This window comes from Cardiocondyla obscurior, linkage group LG02 (genome assembly GCF_019399895.1).
Source record: "Cardiocondyla obscurior isolate alpha-2009 linkage group LG02, Cobs3.1, whole genome shotgun sequence".
NCBI classification, from domain to species: Eukaryota; Metazoa; Arthropoda; class Insecta; order Hymenoptera; family Formicidae; genus Cardiocondyla; species Cardiocondyla obscurior.
In genome coordinates this window covers 8685142-8707614 of record NC_091865.1, presented here as the reverse complement: position 1 = coordinate 8707614, position 22473 = coordinate 8685142, and the positions used below count along the sequence as shown (strand labels likewise).

Below are 22473 nucleotides of genomic sequence, written 5' to 3'. Positions count from 1 at the left end.
CGTTCAAAAGATATGATTCGTCAATTGTTTGCGTTATTAAATACTTTCTTTTTTTTTTCCAAATATTTTAATAAATATTTTTCGAAATAAAATTTGTAAGATACTTTTGTATCTAATGTAAAAAAGAAAGAGCTTTGACAAAAGTTTAAAAGCTTCCTAAAATACTTTCGAACATAGCGTTTACGGTATTATAACGCTCGGATAACGAGATTACAGAAATTTCAATGTAAGTACTCACTTATATTTTTATCTCTGTATTGCGGCCGCGCATCGCCAATGAAACAGACGAACAGCACCCACACCGCGAGCCAGCACGTTCCCATTTTCTACCTGAAATAAGAAGCAATATCCTAAATAGACTTAATTAAGAATTCAATGGTGCAGTACACTGCACTTTGCAGTTTGTTTACGATTGCAATATTACTGCGGCTTTTTCGCGCGACCTTTTCGCTTTTAAAATACACCAATTTCATATCGCAACATGGCACAAAATAAATATTAAAATAAAATTAATTTAATTACTTTTAAAGCTAATATATTGTGCATTTAATTAATGTACGACATATTATATTATTCGAAAAAGTGTATTAAATCCTGATGATTGATTTTTATCGAAGCCTTGAAAAACGTATATTTTAAATTTCAGTTAAGGTAGCATAAAACAGAGTAAGATCCATATACAATATACATACATATGTACGTGTTTTATACATATGTATATGTATACTTGTACATAAAGTAAGTTTGTTCACAATAAATTCTAGACGCTCTTGCTTGCTTGGAAGGAGCATCGTCGTTTCCTTACGAAAACTTATCGTTTCCCCGTTGCATTTCTTCCGATTCATTATTGTGCTTGTTGCGGCGAAGTTGCCGCCCACAAAAGGATAAGCATTTTAATTTATAAAACTTTTAAATTTATGTTATCTCTTTTACAATTTAGCTCGAGATACGTACACAAAATAACTTCGACGCAAATAATATCGTCTTAGTTTGTTCCGTTGCAGTAAAACGCAGGTTTTTAATAATTGCATTTGTACATCCCTTTCCCACTTTTCTAAAAGGTTATCAATCTTCGAGATACTTTGGAGTGTAACTTCGATTTTAATTTTGCAACGTAAATCCATTTGCCTATTCTATCGTACGGGGAGAAGGGATCGATAATTGCATTCACACATTTCTATAACTACGTCGGATCATCGATCCTATTTCGTAATCGCTGAAGGGATAATGCTCCTCAGCCGTCGAGACCGAAGACGATCCTTTGTGGCAATCGCGCGGATAATCGAAAACCGAGAGAAAGAGACACGTAGCGCGGGGATTCGCGGCGATAGAACACGGTTGAATATTTCCGGGCTTCCCGACGGGTGTGCACGAAGATGTTATAAAATATTTCTTTGAGGATTTCGGCTACGGCAATATATATTTCATTCGACAAGCGCTTCCGCGCGAGCACGTATTCGAAATTCTTTATATCAGTTTTCGCGAATATTATTCGCGAGCCGAGCGCGGAAAGGTTCCGCCTGCGTAAAGTGACGGCGTCAACGATTGCTTTATCCACGAACGTCAACAGAATTTTTAACAATACGCCGAAAATCCAATAAATTTCATTAACCAATTTGCGATTAAAAGATCTTGAGACGGTCAAACGTATCGTTAAGCGATATAGATAATAAGTAAATAATTTTAAGATCTACCATTTATCCGCGCGATGTTTCTCAAATCTGCTCCCTTTTCTCAGCTCACGTCCTTGCTTCCTCGTCACAGGTACTCACAATTTATACTCGCTAATTTGTTCACAGAGTCGTTAATATAACGTACGTTACGTTCGTTCGTGTATGATCAATAGTGTCTTTCGTCTCTAACCTCCACTTTAGCTCACGGGCGCCGTATCGCGCTCAGTTTCTGGTAATCGGGTTAAAGTTTCTGCACGCAAACGTACGTCGTCGTTAATAGAACGTCGCGGCACGCATCTATTACATTTCGAGAAACATGATATTCGATAAGAGCTACCCTACTCGTATTTGATCTAGTATATTTCGTAACCTCCGATGGTCGCGCGATTCCACGGGTGCGTACGTTGAATATTTAAACCGGATCGCGCACGAATAATCGGCGAAATATATCTCCACGGCGAAGCGACGACCTTACTCACGCCTCGAGCGTTCCGTCCCACGCAAATATTCCACCTCGATTTCAATATTTTTCGCGTACTCATTTGCACAGCGCACCGACAATCACGCCCGCGTAACTGTCTCTCGATCGGGCGCGGCGATATTCTCGCGTGAAATAAGTCGCGATATCTCTCGAACGCCCATCTTGGATTCGATCGCCGCCATGCTGAATTTAATCGCGTAGCTTCACGCGGATAATTTCGAGCGTCTAACGTTCTCGCATCAGCCGCGTCACTTTCCCGCCGCGACGCACCGAAGTTTCCTGCTGCAAGGATTAACACCAAGGATCTCGTGCGAGCGTCGCGAATAGTATTTTCGGCGGAGCGAAGAAGCGAGAGAGCGAGTGTTCGTCGACTGCGAGAGGAAATGGACAGCGGCGAGATCTAAAACGGGGAAGGAAATCGAAAGAGGTAAGGGTTTTCTATTCTCCCTCGAAAGGAAAACATCATCTAGTACTCCGAGAGAGCGCGGGTCCTTTTTTCCGGGGTCCGAGACCCCAGGATCATCTTCAGATAAAGTACACAAATACGTGTGCGACATCGGCGTACGCGCACACACGTTCACACGCGCCCGACGACGAAATGATACTCGCGCTAAAAGTGGCGGCCCACCCCTCCGCCTTGGAGGATCCTTCGAACCTTCATCGATCACTGTATACCTGGCCGAGGTCAACTTCGGCCACGTATCTCGTTTCATGGTTAGCCGGCTCGAAAATATTCCCTATCCCTTTTTGTCGCGAGGAGAAAAGGTCGACCCATAGTGCCGCCACCGAGGCGCTGAAATTTAGAACCCGTTCTTCGGAGGTAAATAAAACGTATTCGGGTCGTCGGATCATCGAGTCCCTGAAACCCCTGGATTCGCTGATCCCGGAATTACTTTCCTCGTTGTCCGTCAATAAAAAGTGTACGTGAGAATCATTCTCGAGGCAGCTTCTTAAGAATGTAATAACAAGACGCTGACGCACTTGCATTTCGATACGTCGGGTTGGTTGTTTTATTTATTTAATATAAAGATTTCAATTGGCGTTATTACAAAATGGGAACACCGTAGCCACTCAAGCGGTATACTCAAGTTAAAAGCAGTAGGTAACTTTACTGTTGTAATTAATGTTTTGTCTAAGTATCTAAGTACGTCCTTAGTAATTACTAAACTTGAAAGCGATGTAATTTCAGTAAGTTTAGTTATCAGTGCTGGATACACATAAATCTCCTTTGTACATATAATAACAAAATAATAACGAGAACGTAACGTATGAGAGATATACCGCGTATATGTTCACATATGTATAAAGAGAATCGCGAGAGTTATAGTTGATTACAGTTTTGTCTGTGAACGAAAAAAATATTTTAAAAGACGTGAAAAAATAATTCTTTACATTCAGTTGAACGACAATATTTTTTTTTCAATCTAGATTTTTCTCGTAAATAAAAAGTCAGCTAGTATATAATAATTAATTAAAAATAAAAAAGTTATTTGTGAACAAAGGCAGTTTTTAGAAAAAAAAAAAAAGTAAAAGATCGAGCTCGTTCAAATCTAGAGTAAAAACAAAAGAATTAAGAAGTAAACCACTGTCAATAGAGTTAACGAATGTAGAAAGATTTGTGAGACGAATTTCCGCAGGCAACCCTGCTAGTGTCCGGTTGAGTAATAATTAGGGCTCTTTGTCACCGAGGTGGTAAGCCAACCGGTGCTTCCACAAGAAAGCCCTTCGATCGAACAAACTTCCTTCGCTAAGTAGCTCCCCGCAGATTAAACTAAATCGCTTATTCGTAGAAAAATGTACTTGTTGAAAAAGTGAGAAATAATACATACAAACCTACGAGTACGTCGATCGTAAGATCAGACAGTTATTAACAACGAGATGCTAACAATAACGATCGTAATAAATAACTTTAGAGAACGCGGTAATATTGCAGCGGAACAAATATCCAGGAATGACTTTCCTCGGGTTGCGAGCGATACTAAAAGTTATTAATGACGGTCTCGGCAACCCTCCGTTTCGCCTTATCCTCATGGAGTGCCGAGAATTAAGGAAGGTGCGAACGAACATAAGGATAAAACCAGAGAAAGATAAAAGTTCAGTTTCTCTCTTCTCTTATAAAAAGTTTCTTTGCTTCTTCTTTCTTACGGCAGCGAGAGCTCACCTTACATTCGTGCGCTCGCCACGGCATATTCTATATACTGCAGGCTTCGTTATTATCTCACCGCCACCATAACGTCATTCTTAAGCTTTGCTATCGTCCGTCTGCTTTGTCGTTATTGCGCGCCGGAAGCAACATTAAGCACGGGGGTATAAATATAAACGATTGCCGGAACGAGAAAGAAAAAGGCGAAAGTACCGCGGCTACATTTTTGCGCCCGTAATCGTCACGAGCTTACAGGACGGCGATAAACGCGAAACTGCTCGTGTATAATGGCATCCACCCTCCAATTTCTAACGGAAAATCGTAGAGGAAGGAAGACGGAGGTAAACAGAAGAGATCCACAGCCGATCGATATACGCGATGAAACATTAAGATTAGCTCTCGTTCCGCGGAAGCGTATCAGTTACGGACGTCTTACTATAACTTGCATAGATCCCATTATATTACAACAGTGTCATTCAACTATTTAGATCATTAATCGATGCGATTATAACGATACAATTTTGAAGAAAATACAATTAAGACGTGTTTAATTTTCATAAATTCTAATACGTAATCTTCTTTCTTGATAGTTGGTATAAAATATTGAAAATATAGTTACGTCTTGAGGTCAAGGTACATTTTGGAATTATTTTATTTCTTTGTTTTAAGGATATACGTTTGAACGAGGTTCGGGGTTTTATTTTCAATCTTACCGCAAATGTTACCTCAATGCCGCACAGCCCTTTTCCACTGCTCGGCCGAGGGACATTGTGAAAAATTGGCTCGGGTCGTTCAGACATCGGGATTCCGGTTAGGGATCAAATCGTAACGAACTTTCGACCTCGTCGGGTAGCTAACAGAAATAAGTCTAAGAAAGCGGGAGAGGAACGGAAGCGAATAATCCGTCGTGGCACAAATGACGGCAAAATCGATCCGCAAGCGACACAAAGCCGTCTTACGCCCGGCCGATATCGGGACGTAAACCGGAGCCGTTCTCTTCACGATGTTCCCGGGGAAAAAGCTTTAGCGACGATACGCGCGGATATATCTGCGGTCGCGTTTTCTCTCCCTATTTACTCGCGCGAAGGGGAAAAAAAATTTCCCTCGGCTGGGGAAGAAGGTGGCGGCAGCAGGAGGAAATAGAAAATGCGAAGCGCTGAGTAGAAGAGTGCTATAACCACCCTCAAACAAACCCTTCTCATCCCCGCGTCGATTCTATACCCGCCTCGCGTATATCATCGTTCTTCAGTCCATGTCTTTTCAGACAATTCCTTATTTGTACCAGATGCCTTTCGAAACTCTTTTATCTGCCCACGCGCTCGCACGTCAACGTGTACTTAAGTTTGACGAAGCGAGGTAATCGAAAACGGATGAAAAAGAATGAAGTCAAAGGGGGAAAAATAAATGGCGGTACGAATAATACGAAACGTAGAACGTGATATCGCTAAACGAGATATCGGACGCGTCGTCTAACGTTACAAAAATAATTAAATAAATTTTGATATAAAAATGTGATTTTACATAATAATATTAAATTATACGAAAATATAAAAAAGATAAATTGTTCAAATTTTATAGTAATATTTTTTTATTTCTATTTATTTATTGCATCGAAGTATAGGATAGATCAGGATATAGAAACTCGTGACAGATAGTTTTAGTATCTATTTCGAAGGCGAATAGAAACGAAACGAGCAATAAAGAAATACGACAAGTATTTCGTTCCATGTTTCCTTTTGTCACGGTCGCGATGGGCTATCTCGAGGCGCGTCCTACGTAGCATCAGTTTATTTCCGGTAGAAGTGGAGAACGTATTACAGTGGATCGCGGTGTGGAGGTGCACAAGTGATAAAATGGTGCACCTAGTCAGACACATCGAAGGATCCGCCGTTATCTTACTTCCTTTTTGTAAGTTATTTTGTTCCACACCCCATCTCGGAGTACCCGCCCTTTTTCCATTACATCACTCTACCTCTGCACTGATTCCAGATACACGCCGATACGCGAATTCGAAAGATGAATGATTCCGAGAGTATATAAAATAAATAGAATGTATATATTAAAATGTGTATACACTTAGAAGAGTCATATATTAAAGAGACGTAGGGATGTGCGACATAATTTATAAAACAATCGAGAATTTCACGCAAAGTATTATAGTCGCGCCAGTCTTTCGGATTTAATTTAAGAAATTAAATGTCTAACGTTGTAATTATATAAATTAACAATTTCATTAATTAAACACGTTTACGTTTGATATTGTCACAAAGAATATATATCCCGTGCGTTATTTAATAATTGGATATATTAACTATGGGTTTCATATGAGAATCGAAGCACATCACGATAGTATTCATGATTTAATCGCCGTCGCCGCGGCAAATGCTCATATCTGCTTCTCAGTGTACACGCGGAAATGCGGATGAAAATTGTAACGAGGTGCCGTAACTTTTTACGCATCGCAACAGCGCCGGCTCGACGCGTGTCGACACGTGCAATTTTTTTCGCACGAGTTCACCAAGATGCGTGTAATAATCCGGAATAACCAAGAAAGTGGAAAATGCATTTACAGGCGCTCTTTGGTCCCGCGGGTGCCGTTTCCAAGAGTTCGCATTTTCCCTTTGATCTACTTCAAAGTGTATACACCTTTAGTCACCCTCTGTCTCCGTCTCTCTTTACCTCCCTTCTACCTTGCCCACGGGTTATCGTGTGCGGTTTAAGAGTATCTTGCGCCTAAAAGTAGATTCAACGTACAATGCCCCAAAGGTATCGTTTATGCCGGAATGGCGAACGAAAATCCAACTTTAATCCAATTAAAGCACACCTTCCCTGGTCTGATAGTGCGCTGTGAATACACTTTAACTATTTAGTCTGTCTTTCTGCCCTACTTGACAGAAACTATTTCCCCGACATATTAACAAAGTTAAATAGCAATTTACATGCAATTGTTGCCTAATAATGGCATTACTAGGAAGCTTTAATACTCATGGAATTCGTTAATGAGCAAGTAAACTACGTGACTGTGAGATAAAGCAATTTATTGTATGTATATATTGATAGAAAATAGGAAGTAAAACTTGCTAACAAAGCGAATTGTCGCGAAAAATACACATTTAAAGTCAGCGTAACGTTTAATTTAAGAAGGTATTGCTCGGTTTGCAGTTTAAAGCGGTACAAACACTGCGGGAGAGAATCTATAATCGTAAATAAATGAAGACTGCTTCGAAAGTGAATAAATGAGCTCACTACGAGGAGTTTGCAGTAGGAATAAGGAGATAAGAGGATGTTGTGTTCACCCGCACGACACACGCACGTGGAGACAATTAACTGTACGCTGAACACGTAATTTACCGAAAGGTACCTGGGAAACAATTAACCGACTTCACCATCAATGAATCTTTGCTTCACGCAAAGCGAAAAGTTTACTCAATCAACCCCTAAGTAAACATCACTTTCTTATCATACAAAATTAATAGTTTTGATTAATCTGTGATATAAAAAAAAAAACTTTATATTTAATTTTTGTAATAAATAAATTACTTGAAGGCGCGTAAAAAATTATTTATAAAAAAATTTATAAAATGAATATTTTAATATGTCTATCTATAATTTAAATTTGATTTTTATTTGTTACAGATAAATCGTCATACATACATCGTCGTACATACATCGTCAACTCTACTGCTGTGCATCGTTCGGTGAGTAATAAAATCTTTTATTTCTTATAAAAACTTTGGGTGGGAAAATTCCTTCATACACAGAAGAATATTAAAAAAAAAAAAAATCGTGTAAATCGTGTATTTCGCAAAAAATAATTTATCGGCGACTTTGGCGAGCGCTAGATTTTCGTAACGTAGTCTCACGGTACTCTTTTCCTCAGATCAATAACCTTGCAGGATACGCACGCACAAACCCTGCATTCCAATTATCACTCGCGATTCAAAAACCATCGAATACTCTCGTGATGTAAAATTAACTGTCGAGAAGTGCTATCTGCGCCCGGTCTCGCGATAATCGATCGACATCGAGTGGTAGGTTCGGGTTTAATTTTCAGGAACTCACAATCGGAAGGATACTTCGTTACAGTCCCTTCCCCTTTCATCCCTCACTCTTTTGCTAACCTGCGGACATACGCTGAAAAGCCACCTGTTGATTGGTGGAAATACCGATTCTCTGCTTCGCTCAGTGACGGGTTTTAGTTTGCTCCGAGAGAACTGCGAGCACCCGCGCGTTTTCAGAAGTAGCAAGACTGCAGAACTTAGAATTAGGGGAACCGTATGAAAGGAGATGTACGGCGTTTAATTAACCACCTGATCGATACACCTGTCCCGGGAGCTCACCTGAACCTGGATTTCTCCAGGGGTAGCTTTACAACGCTTATAAACGAGTCACGGTACGACGATTGCTCGAAATTACTAACGTCATCTTTTAAACATCGTTAATTAATTCGTTATTTGTCGCCAGTTTCCTAATGAGTTTTATATATACTTTTAAAATTCTTTCTACATATAAATCCAAAGATTTATTTAGTTGCTCTTTAAATTTGATAAAGCACGTAAATCGTAATAATCCGAACGCCTAGAAATATGTAATCTTTACGGTAAATAATTACAAAATAATTAATGCTTAAACATACATAATTCTCTGAATAATTACATCGCGCAAGTTCCTTTTTTTTATTTTTATTTTTTAAATCTATAAAGTTCTATTCAAGCGTTCTTAGAGGTGCTGGAATTCGCTTAGCGTACTAAAGTTTCGAACTTACTCAACGTGGTCTTATTTTAGTGTATCGTCGAGTTTTGCTGGATTGTTGAACAGAGCATTGCTTTAGTTCCTCAGAGACGTACAAAAAAGAACGTAACTTTGAAACGCGATGCAAGTACGAACAGCCATAGTCTCGAAAATCATCTTTCTATACCACTTTCATTATTCATCTCAGTATTATAATAACTTAATTGAAAAAAAAAAACGGATTCTTATTTAAATTATAAATGTCAAATTATATCTTTTAGAAAAATCAACTACATTAATATTACTTGTGCAATGGTCGTTTCTCGTTCAATATTAAATGCGTTGAAAACAAATATTTCTAACAGCCAAATAAGTTAATTAATCGTTGATAAACGAATAAAATATTAATTAACTAAAATGGCAGATAAAATGTTAAAAATATATAATATTACTTAATAATATACACACGTATATTAAGTATAAAGGTAACATTATTATAACGCGCATCAAGATGAAGATAATTAAAATAATGACAGCGATGCAATTAACTGTCTGTCATACGAGGATCTCTACTCGATCATTATTTTACACGTATATCTTTAATATTTACCTGCCATTTATTGCATAATTGCGAAATGCGCTCAATGCAATCGTTATGGGCAGGGCCGCCTTCTTTCACATATAAACAGCTTTCTCGAGCAATCCGTCCTTGCAGCAAGGCGAAAGTAGAATGCATCGTATAAGTGAGAGACACGCGAATGTATGTACCTGCGAACATTTCCTGACCTCCTAGTACACCGATACCAATAAGCAGCGACTCTGCGCACGTCGATCGTGGATAACACACCGCATCTTGCACCTGCATGCATGCGCGTGACCGACGCGAGAAATCGACTCGCAGGCGTCCACGCAGACTTGCAAAGATATAACATAACACGACCATAATAACGAGTAGTAAAAAAAACGGAGATCTATAAAAGCTCTAACCGGCGTAAAAGGAGAAATGTTTCATATCCAATTTTATTTCCAAATTAAAAAAAGAAGGTTAATTGATTAATAAATTCTGTTTTTTTTGCTTACAAAATAAACAGTAATAAAACATATTATTTTATCGTTAAATACGACGGGCATCGCGTAATATAATATTTTCATTGCAAATAATAATACTTTATTGCAACCGTGTGCTAATTAACCAGATTAATTTAATACTGAAACGTGATAACAATTGTTTTTTTTTCTTTAATCAATAAGAGTATAAATTTTCCACGCGTATTAAAATAGAATTTTATTATTGGATATCTTCATTCTCTTTTTAAGACCGAATTACAATTTGCTCTTCTCGGGCGGGAATTCTATTCTTGTATAATTGCTCACGAAGGTACCGGCGATCCAATATCTCGTGTTTCGAGCAAAGACGCGGCAGCACTTTGTTTCGGTCCTCCCGACGAGAACGAAAGTTATTACGTGATACAACGTCTAATTACTCGGGACAACGACTAATGAGGGACACCGGAAACGTCGGTCTCGCGTTACCTTTACGATAATCCAAGCATCGAGTCAATGGCTCGATGCACAACCTGCGCCTGCCGCCAGGCCGATTCCTCGATCGCCTGCTTGCCTGAGATTTAGAGGTGCAGCATTTTACCTGACTCAACGCCCACACCTCCCACCTTCTAAGATACGCTATCAATCATTTCCGCGATTTCCATCTTTTAAGTTATTATTAAAAAAAAAAAAAAAATTCTGCTCTTATTCTCTATTTCTCTTTTCCGTTCGATCTCTACCTCCACTTTTGAGAGAGCTTACAAAACGGTGGAAGTTTTAATTAAGATTCGCAAACACCGATGAGAACTGAGTCAGGTATTTTGCGTTTGAGTAAGCTTCGTAATAAGGCGTCAATTGGTTTTGCAGTGCGCAAAGTTAGCGACCGCTTTGAAAAATATTTGCTGAACAAGACGCTGTTTGTCTTCGAGCGAAATATTGCAGGAAATTTATATTTAAACGCAGGCGGAACGTGAATGTAAAAAATTTCGTTGTGAGAGTTGTAGTCGCGCAATTTGATAATTCGCGATCACAGAATGGTGCGACTTGGATTGATTTACATTGATAAAGGAATATGAACGGTTTCCATATTTTACAATTTTAATAAATAACATTAGATTAAATAATTATAAAACTTACAATTCATGGTTTCACTAAAAAAAAAAAGTATACGCTGCACAATTTCTTTTTATTTTTATGTAATTAATAAATTCAATTATCTTTCCTAATTTTAATCGGTGCAAATTTATCTTTCTTTAATTATATTATATTATAATCATAAATCATAATCATAAAAACCGTAATATAATATTTTCAATTAATATCTCTTTCCATTACGAAATAATACTAGAATTTTGTCTCTTAAACATGCCGCGTACTATCTGACTAACTGGCGACCAGGACAAAAGTAGAAAATTAACTGTATACCTATACTTACTACACCACGTCACGCAAAATAGTCTGAATGATTTCGACGGCTAACGAGTATCAGGAAAGCAGGCAAGCGGCCGTGGCTAGTAAAGGAAGCGACGACGTGACGCACAGGCTACGCGATTGCGCTGACATTGTTATCAACACCGAGACGACGATAACGACTCGTCTCGCGCGCATCGCAAACAGGTGAAACGCGCAACGGCTCGCCACCAAGTGTGATTTCCTTTTCAGGTGAATTCCGCGATCGCGGACGAGCAGGATAGCATAGACGACAGGATGTTGCACCTGCTCGAAGGTGGAAGGTCACAGTTTACCGTTTATCCCTACCTCTTACCTAGGCCCTCCCTCCTCGCCATTTACCTTCCTCCTCGTTTAATCGCACCTCACGCCGCGCGGTTGGAGTAAAAGGTACGCTCGTGGAATAAGCCAGTCGCGAATACAACGGACGAATAACGAAAATCGCGGGGTTTACTCGCGCTTATTTTCCGGCAAAATAAAATTGATCGAGATTATCCCCCGCGAATGATCAATGAACTTTTGTCATATGAAAGATTTAACCGCTCATAAAAATAAAATCCTCGCAAAAGCGAGAAATTACCGGCAATGTTTGTGAGAAAGCTCGAGACTGAAATTGGTTTCGCGTCGTATGTAATTTTGACGTGCGTGCAATACGTACATATATTGTTGTTACGTCCTTTCAAGTTTTTCTAATTTTAACTCGAATTCCGTAACAAATTAGAAATCGTTTAACCTTGGATTTGGATTAGGATTAAAAATTCTAAAACATCTTGCACAAGTTATTTTACATAAATCCTTGAAGCGACTGAAATTAAACATTCGATTGAAAACAACGGCGGTAATATTATAATCAATAGATTTATATTTAAATATGTTAATTCGCGTAATCGACCATGTTTCAACGAATTAATTTCTTTTCTAATCGTGCTCGTGTGGCGTTAAAACTTTGAAATATTTCCGAGTCCACAATTTAAAGTTACGTAAATTTCACTCTTTCAAGGAAAACGTACAGTGTAATTTTCGGAGTTAATACCATTTAACAAAAGTAAAAAAAAAAAAGCTGAACTATCCGTTCGTCTTTTTTTTTTATTAACGATAAACGCGTATCGTTTATTTATCGAATGAATTGTTGACACATATGTTGCCCTACTACATGCTCTCACAACCACACTATTCGCGTTATCAGTTATACGAGGAGTCAATACAGCGACATATTCCTTAGTACGTTCACCTTAGAACTGTCGTGCTACGTTGACCTATCCGTATTTACGTTCATGCTGTTCTCCTGACCTGAGGAAATGTTTGATTTGCTTCAAACTCAGACGATTGTTTCCTCTAACAAATCACGCGAGTTTTACCATAAGTCAACGAATAATTTACTTCGCATTTATGGCGATTAAAAATGCAGTTTTCTTAATTGCGCGGGTCAAAGAATCCCGAAGAAATTTCGACTTCTCGAGCATCTCGTTATGATATCTCGCGTAGAATTAATTTGACCACCTTTCAAAAGGATAGTCGTAAAGTTTCTAAGAATTCTCATAAAACTCATCTGTGGGGATTTCTCGATTAAGAAAGGTCGTTAAACAAGTTCCGCAGTAGAATTTAAAACTTGGAAAAAAAAAAAACTGCACGCCTTCTAAAATGCTTGACATATATATGTATTTATAATGTAGTATACGTGATATAAAATCATGTAGCAGTTTAACAAGAGTATCAGAAGCTTAAAGTAATAACGGCAGATACTGATTGATAGTTTAGCGCAACACAATTGCTCAATCAGACAACAATTATTTAAATTAGTTACGTGAACATAAAATAATCTATAATTTTTTTATTCGTTTGAAAAATAACGTAACATACAAAATATTTATAAATAATATATATTTTATCATTTAGAAGCTATTCAATCTTATTATATAACTCTAACATCTGCCTTTCAATGTTTCGATAAGAAAGTATTATCCAAGCTTAATAGTTCATAACAGAACAAGGAAGTTAAAGCCGAAAGAGCAATCCGATTTGTCATGCTCAGGTCTTTCCCTGCGTTTAGAAAGGGAAGCCATAGGTTTAGGAAGCGTTAAAATAAAACGAATCTCCTTCTATCAGAGCGGTAAAGACTGTAAGGAGGACTCATAGTCTCCGTGCGCAGATAAATTTAAGATTCAGGTGCGCAACTAGATACTCACTACCAGGATTTCAGATGACAGAAAGAATTATGCATTCCCTTAAAACACTTTTATATAATTATTAATAATTTAATTATGTAACATATCAAGCCCCTTTTTTTCTTTCTTTTAAATTCATACAGTTCAATAAATTAATTTTTAATCGAAAACCGAATCAATGATATGTGCATCAAATATATAATTTATGTAACCCGTATATTATTATTACGTACATAAATAAAATATGCAAATAATAAGTTTTATTTGTATCTTAGATAATTCCGGCGAATGAAAAGAAAAAAAGTATTTAGTCGCGGAAAAATCCGACACGTGTACGTTTCCCTTTTCTTCGAGTAGTCCGCTTGTGAAATGCTCGAAGTGATAGGGCACAGACAGCAATTGTCCACCTGAATTCCCTGAGCGTGAAACCGGTCGGCAACGCTAGCTAGCCGATCTCTCGCGCAACCTGATCTCCTAGTCGAGTGCACCTGTTTGCTCACCTGAAGACAGAACTTGTCTCTCTAAGGTCATAACGCGACGCCGCTTGGGAAATCCGATCGCGCTACCGATTAGAAATAAAAGAGGATTTTTCGAAAATACGTAACATCGAAACGGTTATCGTCCAATACGTACTATATTTCGACATTATTGGAAAGCCCAATTGCAATAACAGTTTTCAATTAGATCTTTCCGCTTTCTTTCGATCGATCGTGCCACATTTGAAAAATACATTGAATAATGTTAATGACATTTACTTTCATAAAAATGACATGTGTAATTATAAAATCTATACGCAGCACATGATTCATAATGTGTAATACTTCTAGTCTTTACATTTACATGTCCTTGTGTTATGTCGATATTTAAATACGTGTCAATAAATGTATATACGTATGGACGCGCGCCGTACGTAATATTCAGCGTTAGGCGTAGTGCTTTTCGATTACCTTATTTCCAATCTAAGAGAAACGAGAAACGTGAATTTGTTAGTTAAACGTTTCGTTAGCAAGATTTAATATTAATAGTTTCTAGATACAGTTGTCCATATTCCGGCGAAATAACGTTACTCGTCTAATACAACAGAACAACAGAATTGGACAAGTTAGTGATTAAACTGATTAATTAATTATGCATAAAATGCGGGTGGCCTACAGAAATTTAATTCCACGGATAATCTCTTCGTCGCACGTCGCTCAAGCGAATTTCCTGTCATTCCGTTCAACCGACGACGACGGAACATAAATTTGTTACGCTAATGTCCTCACTGCAAATTAGCTGCATTAATTTTGATCTCCAGAGAGTGCGCAATCGGATCACCCTTGATGTTATTAGCGCAATAAATCGCGCTGCCACCGAATGCAAAGTAGATGCAAACAAAACAATTAACGAGCGCCTCAGTTATGCGTAAAAACCGCCGGGTTTCATCGAGGAAACTACCGCAGGATTTATTTATCATTCATGCGATTCTATTCGTTTTTCTCCCCGAATCCGTCAGACTCATCCCGATCCTTTATTTCCCGTGCAGCGATACGCGAAAATCGTGAAATTAAAAATTTGTACGCCCTCCTTTTTTTTTACGCACGATAATTCGCCACACGGTGAACAGTAATTTGAAAAACACGACGGCTCAGCGTAAAAATTTCATAAATTTTCATTTGCTCAATGTTTTTCTTCAACGGACAAATTTTAAAGTCAGATTCGTAATCAGAGCTTTAAAAAAAAAAAGAAATAGGCGAAGTGGAAATATGTTCATCAGGAAACAGAGTTCTTCCCTAATAAGTAGTTTATGCAAAATTTACAGAACAATGAAGAAATAATTCCTTTAATTACGAAACAGAAATTCAGTGAACAAAAAAAAAGACAGTTTAAATTCTTCCGTTTTCCCAAAAGCTTCTGATTTAATATAAGATATAATATAGTAAAATTAAAACTGAAAATATTTTATATTAAAATTTTTAAATAAAAAGGTATTCTTACTTAAAATATTTTAATTAAAAGATTTTAATTAAAGCACTTAAATAATTGTCGCCACCAACATAGTTTAATACATAAAATACATATTTATTTCATTACTCTTATTTGTAATACATCTAAATTTTTATTCTTCTACCGTCCGTACGGAAGCGACATCGATCTGTGCTATTCTCGTTACATCAACATGTAGGATGCAGGGAAAAAAACGCCTTTTCCTCGTTCCAATAGCGGCAGAATTAACCTGCCGCTTGGCTGCACTCATTGCCACACGTTGACCTTACGTAATTGTTTCGTAATGGCACGTAACGAAGCAATACATAAGCGCGCGCAGCATCGATGCTACACGAGATAACATCAGAACAATTGTGCTCTTTAGAAAGGTTTTTACTTTAACAATAATTTATTGCAATCGTTAACCCTATTAGGAATACTCAACTAAACCAGAAATAAAAATCTTACTAGATGTCGCATTACATTTCAAACTCGACTAAAAAGATCTTTCACTAAACATTTCATTACAAAATAAATTATCCTAATCTTGCAGTGAATAGGTAAACGCTCAATTGTATAGGTTTTATCTTTTAAAGTGATCTACATTAATTTAATTCTTTCCTCTCCATCCCCCTTTTAAAACGTACACTGTCACTCGGGAATAATGATAGAACGCCGCTAGATCACGGGACAGCTTAGCGTCGAAAGCGTGACAATTCGAATGCAGCGATCGCGGCAACAAAAGAGCCGTGCATTCGCGTGTCCCACGTCGTCATGGAGGCATTAGAAAGCATCGGTAGATACGGTACTCTTGACGCAGGCGCCATTCAGCCTCGTCCGCGGGGTGCAATGCATGCAGATATTGCACCGGTTACCGCCTCGATTGCGGAGCAATTACCACGGTACTCGTTACACGCTCGACAAACAGGCGCGATGCTTCCTTCGCTAGCAGTTTCCGTTTCTCCTCTCTTACCGCACGAGTGCGAAATTCGTACCGCGTGTCGAAACTTCCGACCAACGACGATACTACTAACGATAAGACGGTTCCGTAGTAGATGAAATTACTAGTACGTATATACGTTGGCGTATCGCGATGCAAATGGAAATGGATTGTCTTCACAAGAGAAGCGAAGAAGTTTCTCCGTTAGCATATGTATAACGAACTAAAAATAAGATTCAAGTATCTATCTTCACTTAAAAAGTTCCTAAAGATCGTCTCCGCGAATTAAATGGAATAAAATAATTAATGTAATAAAAAATAAATATTAACAAATAATACAAGTCGCTTCTTCGTAACTGGTCTTTAGATTTAACGAGATACGAAATGAGGAGAAATATTTCACGGGAGCGCAACCGGGTATACACGGCTCTTTTAAAAAGCTCATTTGCATTTCTTATAGCCTATTAATTATCGCTTAATTATCAGTGAAATCGTACGGGAAATAATAACCGTCGATGCGAATTAATTCCGGGATAACGAAAGAGAAAGGAAGAAGAATAGCGTCGTGAAAATGGTATAACCAAAGCTAGCCGCAAACAACATAGAGAGAAAAAAGAGAAACCAAAGTAATGACGGGTTACTGACAAACGATACCACAGCGGCAATTATACCGGCGGGCTTTGCGAGCCCAATATTCAGCGAAATGCCTACGAAACCGTTGGGATACGGTCGTCCATCGATATTAATTGATAAAACGGATTTCGAATTACTCCCGCGGCGTTCGATGATATTTTACAACTCGCGGAAATCCAGCTTGACGTAGTATGACAGCGGACAGCTCGATCGCGATCGGCCGTTTGGCACAGAATAAAACGGTTTTGTTTAAATCGATATGTATAGAGGGCTATCCCAAAGCCCATCCCTCCGACCCTTTAATTTCACTGACAGATCCTTTGGACAATTTAGAGTTGAAATTACGATCCGGCAATTTGGTATATTTTGTGTACGGCGAAGCTGAATCAGCGAGGCTCGCAGCAACGAGAAAAATGGCGTAATCAGATTTAAAGAGTACGCTCGTTGCTTAATTATAATGGCAAATATCAAGCACCGAAATAATTCCATAGAATATATTAAATTTTCAACTTGCAATAAATATAAATTTTTACCTCAAATTAAAAGTGTTAATTAACTTGACGTTTACAAATTGATGAATACATATATATTTTCCACTTAAATTCATTTTTTTTTTTTTTTTTTTTTGCGAGTTATATCTTTTAATGACACTTTCATTAATATTAATTTTAATTTTAGTCGCACCTATATTTGCAGTTTGTAAGATTGAAATTAATTCTTGGGTTATGACGTTTCTGTCGTCTATTTCTGTTGACCCATATTCTTCGCACTTAGATGTATATTTAAAGTGGATTTCATAGATATTTAGTAACAAAAATAAAATAAAAATATATATGTATTCGTGCAAAAATAATTAATGTAACCATAACGCATTTTTTTTTTTTTTTTTAACTGTACCGTAATATAATTTGAAAAAGGAAACTACCATTATTACCGTTAACGATGCGTCGCCCATAGATTCAGAGCTTGAGGAAGACTCGGTTTAATTTTCAGTTGCGTGAAGATCGCGTTTGCCGAGGCGGAAGAACGATCGTTCATTAAGACGACGACGCTGTAAAGTCCGTTTCCGGGCAACGTACTGGACAATTTGCTCTTCACTGTAATCGCGACGCATTCGCGCGTTACTGTATACCCAATAACGCTAACGAGATTCCCGTAGATTCACGCACGTTGTGTCTAAGCAAATTGGCAGACAAACGTTTGGTCAGACCCTCGACAAATCGGCCGATTCAATTGCGGCGCACGTACAAACCAGTTCCAAGTTTCGGAATATTGAATTGCTTTCTCGAATATAAAATCATTAATGACACAGTATTAATATTATTAATAACTCCAAATAAAAAAAGTTCTTTGATCGATGCCTCTTGAGATTTTAATTCTACTTTAAAACAAGAGAATTTTAAAGATTGCAGCATCATTAATCGAGCAAACAAAATTACATTAAAGTGTTTAAGTGTCGCGAAAATTTGTTTTAACTGAAAAGGATTGATCTAATTCGGTTGTAAACTAAGAACTGAAACCGAGATCGTAGGTTGCTAGAACTAAGGTCGCATCGAATAGGGTTTATATGTCAAAGGGTTATACTGTTATATGTATGAAGGAGCACACAGAATGTGACAACCGCATTTCCTGTAACCATAGATCAATAGGATTCTGCGTGAGCTCTATTATATCGAGACGTCATACGTTGCAATATTTAATCGTAAACAAAAAACGATTAAAAAATCTATGACTCCGTAAACAACTTCAAATATTAAAGTTAAATAAAACTGTCGGTACATGTTGTTGATTATTTAATATGCATATAAAATATTATAGTTTTACATAAATCTAGGCAATAATTATTCAAATTAATTCTTAATTGACAAAAGTTACGGTATTTTGGCTTTGTTTCTTTTTGTATCCTTTGTTTGTCATTTATACTCATTTGCTTATAAAGACATTTACGTTTATGGGAAAACCGACACAATACAGTACTATTAGCTACACTGCTGAGTATCCGCGCATTCCTGCGGTGCCAGCGACGTAACCGGATTATGTGGCATGCATAGGTGAATTAGCAGGCAAATGTTCGGTAAATTCGTTTGTTGGCCGATCGATATGTCGTGGTATCGGTATCCAGCAAATTCGATTGTTCGAATAGCAACCGAGATGCTCGATTAAGCGAAGTGGCAATACTATGAGCAATAGTTGCAAAATCATATTCAATTTACATTACACTCGTGCAGTTCTCATTGTATTTTTTTTTAGTAATCTATTATTAAAATCGTAACTCGTCTTATGTAGATACTGTTAATTAAAAAAAAAAAAAATCCTTGTTCTAGCTCGTCAATAACATTACATTTCGTAGTTTGTAAATTTTAAAACGAAGGAATTACTTATTTCGTTTAAATAACATTTATCTCGCTCAACTTTATTCGAGATAAAACGAAACAACGTCGCGGGCCGGCACGTTTTCTTCGCGAAAGCGACAGGCAGACGTAAGAAATGATCAGGCGTGGAAGCGTTTTAACGCGGGTACGGTTCAAAGTTACGATGAAGCTCACGTACTGCTTGAATGCGTTCTCTCGTTCGTCCGTACATCAAAAGTTCGAGCCCGAAGATCCATTAAACTTTATCTTACTACTTGACTCACCGTTTCGCAAAGTTGGCTAAAGAAATTCCACCGAGGGTCCCTCACTTCCTTTTTTTTTTCCGCCTTCTTCGTCCCTAGCACGGCGTACCGTAACACATGAGGCTGCTTCGCACCTTCAGCACGTCCACTAGCGCACTATGATCCCGACAAAGAGAATATAACCTCGTGAAACAATTCGGCTTTATATATTCGCGGTCGGCATTAATTTGGCCGATTCGTTTTAAGACGCGTATACATTTACCGAACGAACACCAAACACGCAAGAAACGCGAATATCCGTCGGCGCTGCGAAGCTGGCGTGGTGGATTTTGTTACTGCTTTATTTGTTAATACGATCGCTTGCGCTCGATACTCTTTAGATGTTCGTTCGTTAACTGTATACACACCTTTACAACATGGACATTTTATCTCCCACCGCAGCGTCAAGTGGCTTCCTGTGTCCCTGCGATCCCGATAGATTAAATATGGCGCACCACAATACCGGTTTCGTGAAAGTAGATTACGCACGTGGAAGTGAAATTACAACTGCCTCGAAAAGAAGAAGGTTTGTGACATTTAATGCAAGTTATCACGGTTAGATTCTTGGAATTTGAGAAAAGTAAAAAAAAAAAAAAAAGCTAAGCACCGCGAGTCGCTTTGAGGTAATTACTATAGGTTGCTTTCTAATTTTATAACACCAATTCCTAAATACGATATCTTTTAAAACCGGAAAGAAATATTTCCTCGTTTGATTTTCGTATAATAAACAAAATCAATTTATACAGCACTGGATTTACAGTATCGCTAAAATTATCACTAGGCGCCGCGTTGAATCGTTGCATATATTATATCGAGCGACTGTAATATGCTAATAGAAATGTTTGATTCATGTTTCACGCAGAATCACAAAGTAGACGACCGAATTTTCAAATCTCGCACGTATTCACACATGTGACAGATATTTTTGTAGCTAATTGAAATCGACAGCCACTGTGATTAAAACAGTGGAGATAAAACAAAACAAAAAATTTGAATATTAAAAAAAAAAATATCAAACTGGTTTTCTTTTTGCCGTTTAAAAAATTACAATTAATTACTTGATTTTTTTTTTACGAAATATACTACCAATTAGTTTAATTTACAATTACAAAGTTATAATTCCCTGTGACATTGAATAAATAACTAGAGTTATTTATATCATAATTTATTTGCGTCTGCGAAAATGCAAATGGCAAATTAAATACTAGTGATTAAGCGTTAGTTAAATAGTAGATATCGTACCTATCCGTGAAACTTTCGCGACGGTACTATCACTTGATGGACATTTTACGCGAGCGACGTTCTTAAAGGTGAACGTTAAAACTAGTAGTGGAACGCAAATTAGAAACGGAATGTTTGCAATAGCAACAACTTCAAGTACGCGGATTGTTACGAAATCGTCGATTTATCGGTCAAAAGCCTCTCGTATTTCGATTCGTTGACCTTAATTACGTAAAACAAATTCTATATCAAATTGCTTTTTAATTTTCCGTTTCAAATACGATTAATTGGACAGTAACTATGTTAATTAGTCTGAAACTGTTAAGGAACGAAATATATACGTTTATATATTTTTATATCTTAAAAAACAAAAAAAATTGATTTAACTTTTAGTGACTTGTTCAGTTTAACTTTTAGCAAATCGATGTTTCGTCGAATCTAACTCTACTAAAAAAAGTATCTTTGTCGAACGATCACGCCCTATCGCCCAGCAACAATGATAATATACATATAGATTGTCCCTAATTCCCTCTTCACACATACGGTAACACGATTCAATATACAACGATCGATCATCTACAGCCAATCAGATCCTGTGTGCCGCCCGGGTGCGGCCAAACAAATTATTTCCTCCCGATTAGATCAACGATGCGGTAGCATATCACTCGGACAAGTCTAATACACTTCGGTCATCGAATTAAATTGCACGATCACGCGATGCATCGGCGTTTTGTGTATCTTGCACTCTCATTCACACTTACTTTCCGCTTGACCGCAATATCCACCGCGGAGAGAGTATTTATTAGAGAGTGAACGCATATCGAGGAGCGATACTTCCTTTTTTCATTTTTTCGAATACATACGATATACACAATAAAAATAATGCACGTTAAATATTATAGATATTCATGTCTATAAAAATATAATTTTACACCAAAGTCAACTCATAAATAAATTTTGCACCCACGTAAGAAAAGTAGATTTTAAATTAATTCACACGTGAAACATTTCTTTCCATTGTTGTTCCATTATTATAAAAAAAATATTAATACCTTACTCAATTTTACTCAATTTAATATTTATATTATTTATTTTATATAAAATTTTTATTTTGTAAAGTATATAGATGATAATTTTGAGACAAATTAATTTCTTAAGCATTTCTTAACATATTAGATTTCTATTTTTACTGACGGTAATATAACAATAAATGCTGTATTAAGACATTACTTTCAACACTATTACCAGAAGCAATCGAGATAGCTGCCATCAATTTCAATCCGTATGATATCGATCAGATAACAGGTATCAATGCCGGCGCGCGATAGCCCGCGGCGCGAATAAAGGACCCGATACGAGCTGATCGCACCAAGAA

The 22473-nt window shown here is 37.5% G+C and overlaps 1 protein-coding gene across 5 annotated transcripts in view; it reads right to left on the bottom strand.

Annotated features, from left to right (window-relative positions):
• Window positions 1–22473, bottom strand: part of LOC139113297 (C-type lectin 37Db) — a 140970-nt gene that overhangs the window by 52940 nt on the left and 65557 nt on the right. For 4 of the 5 annotated variants that reach the window (XM_070674337.1, XM_070674340.1, XM_070674338.1 and 1 more), the window contains one exon: window positions 239–330. In XM_070674337.1, the coding sequence (XP_070530438.1) occupies window positions 239–323 (85 nt within the window). In that variant the 5' untranslated portion in view covers window positions 324–330. Of the gene's footprint in view, window positions 1–238; window positions 331–19859; window positions 20353–22473 lie in introns of those variants that run through there. The other variant, XM_070674342.1, reaches the window with a different exon arrangement.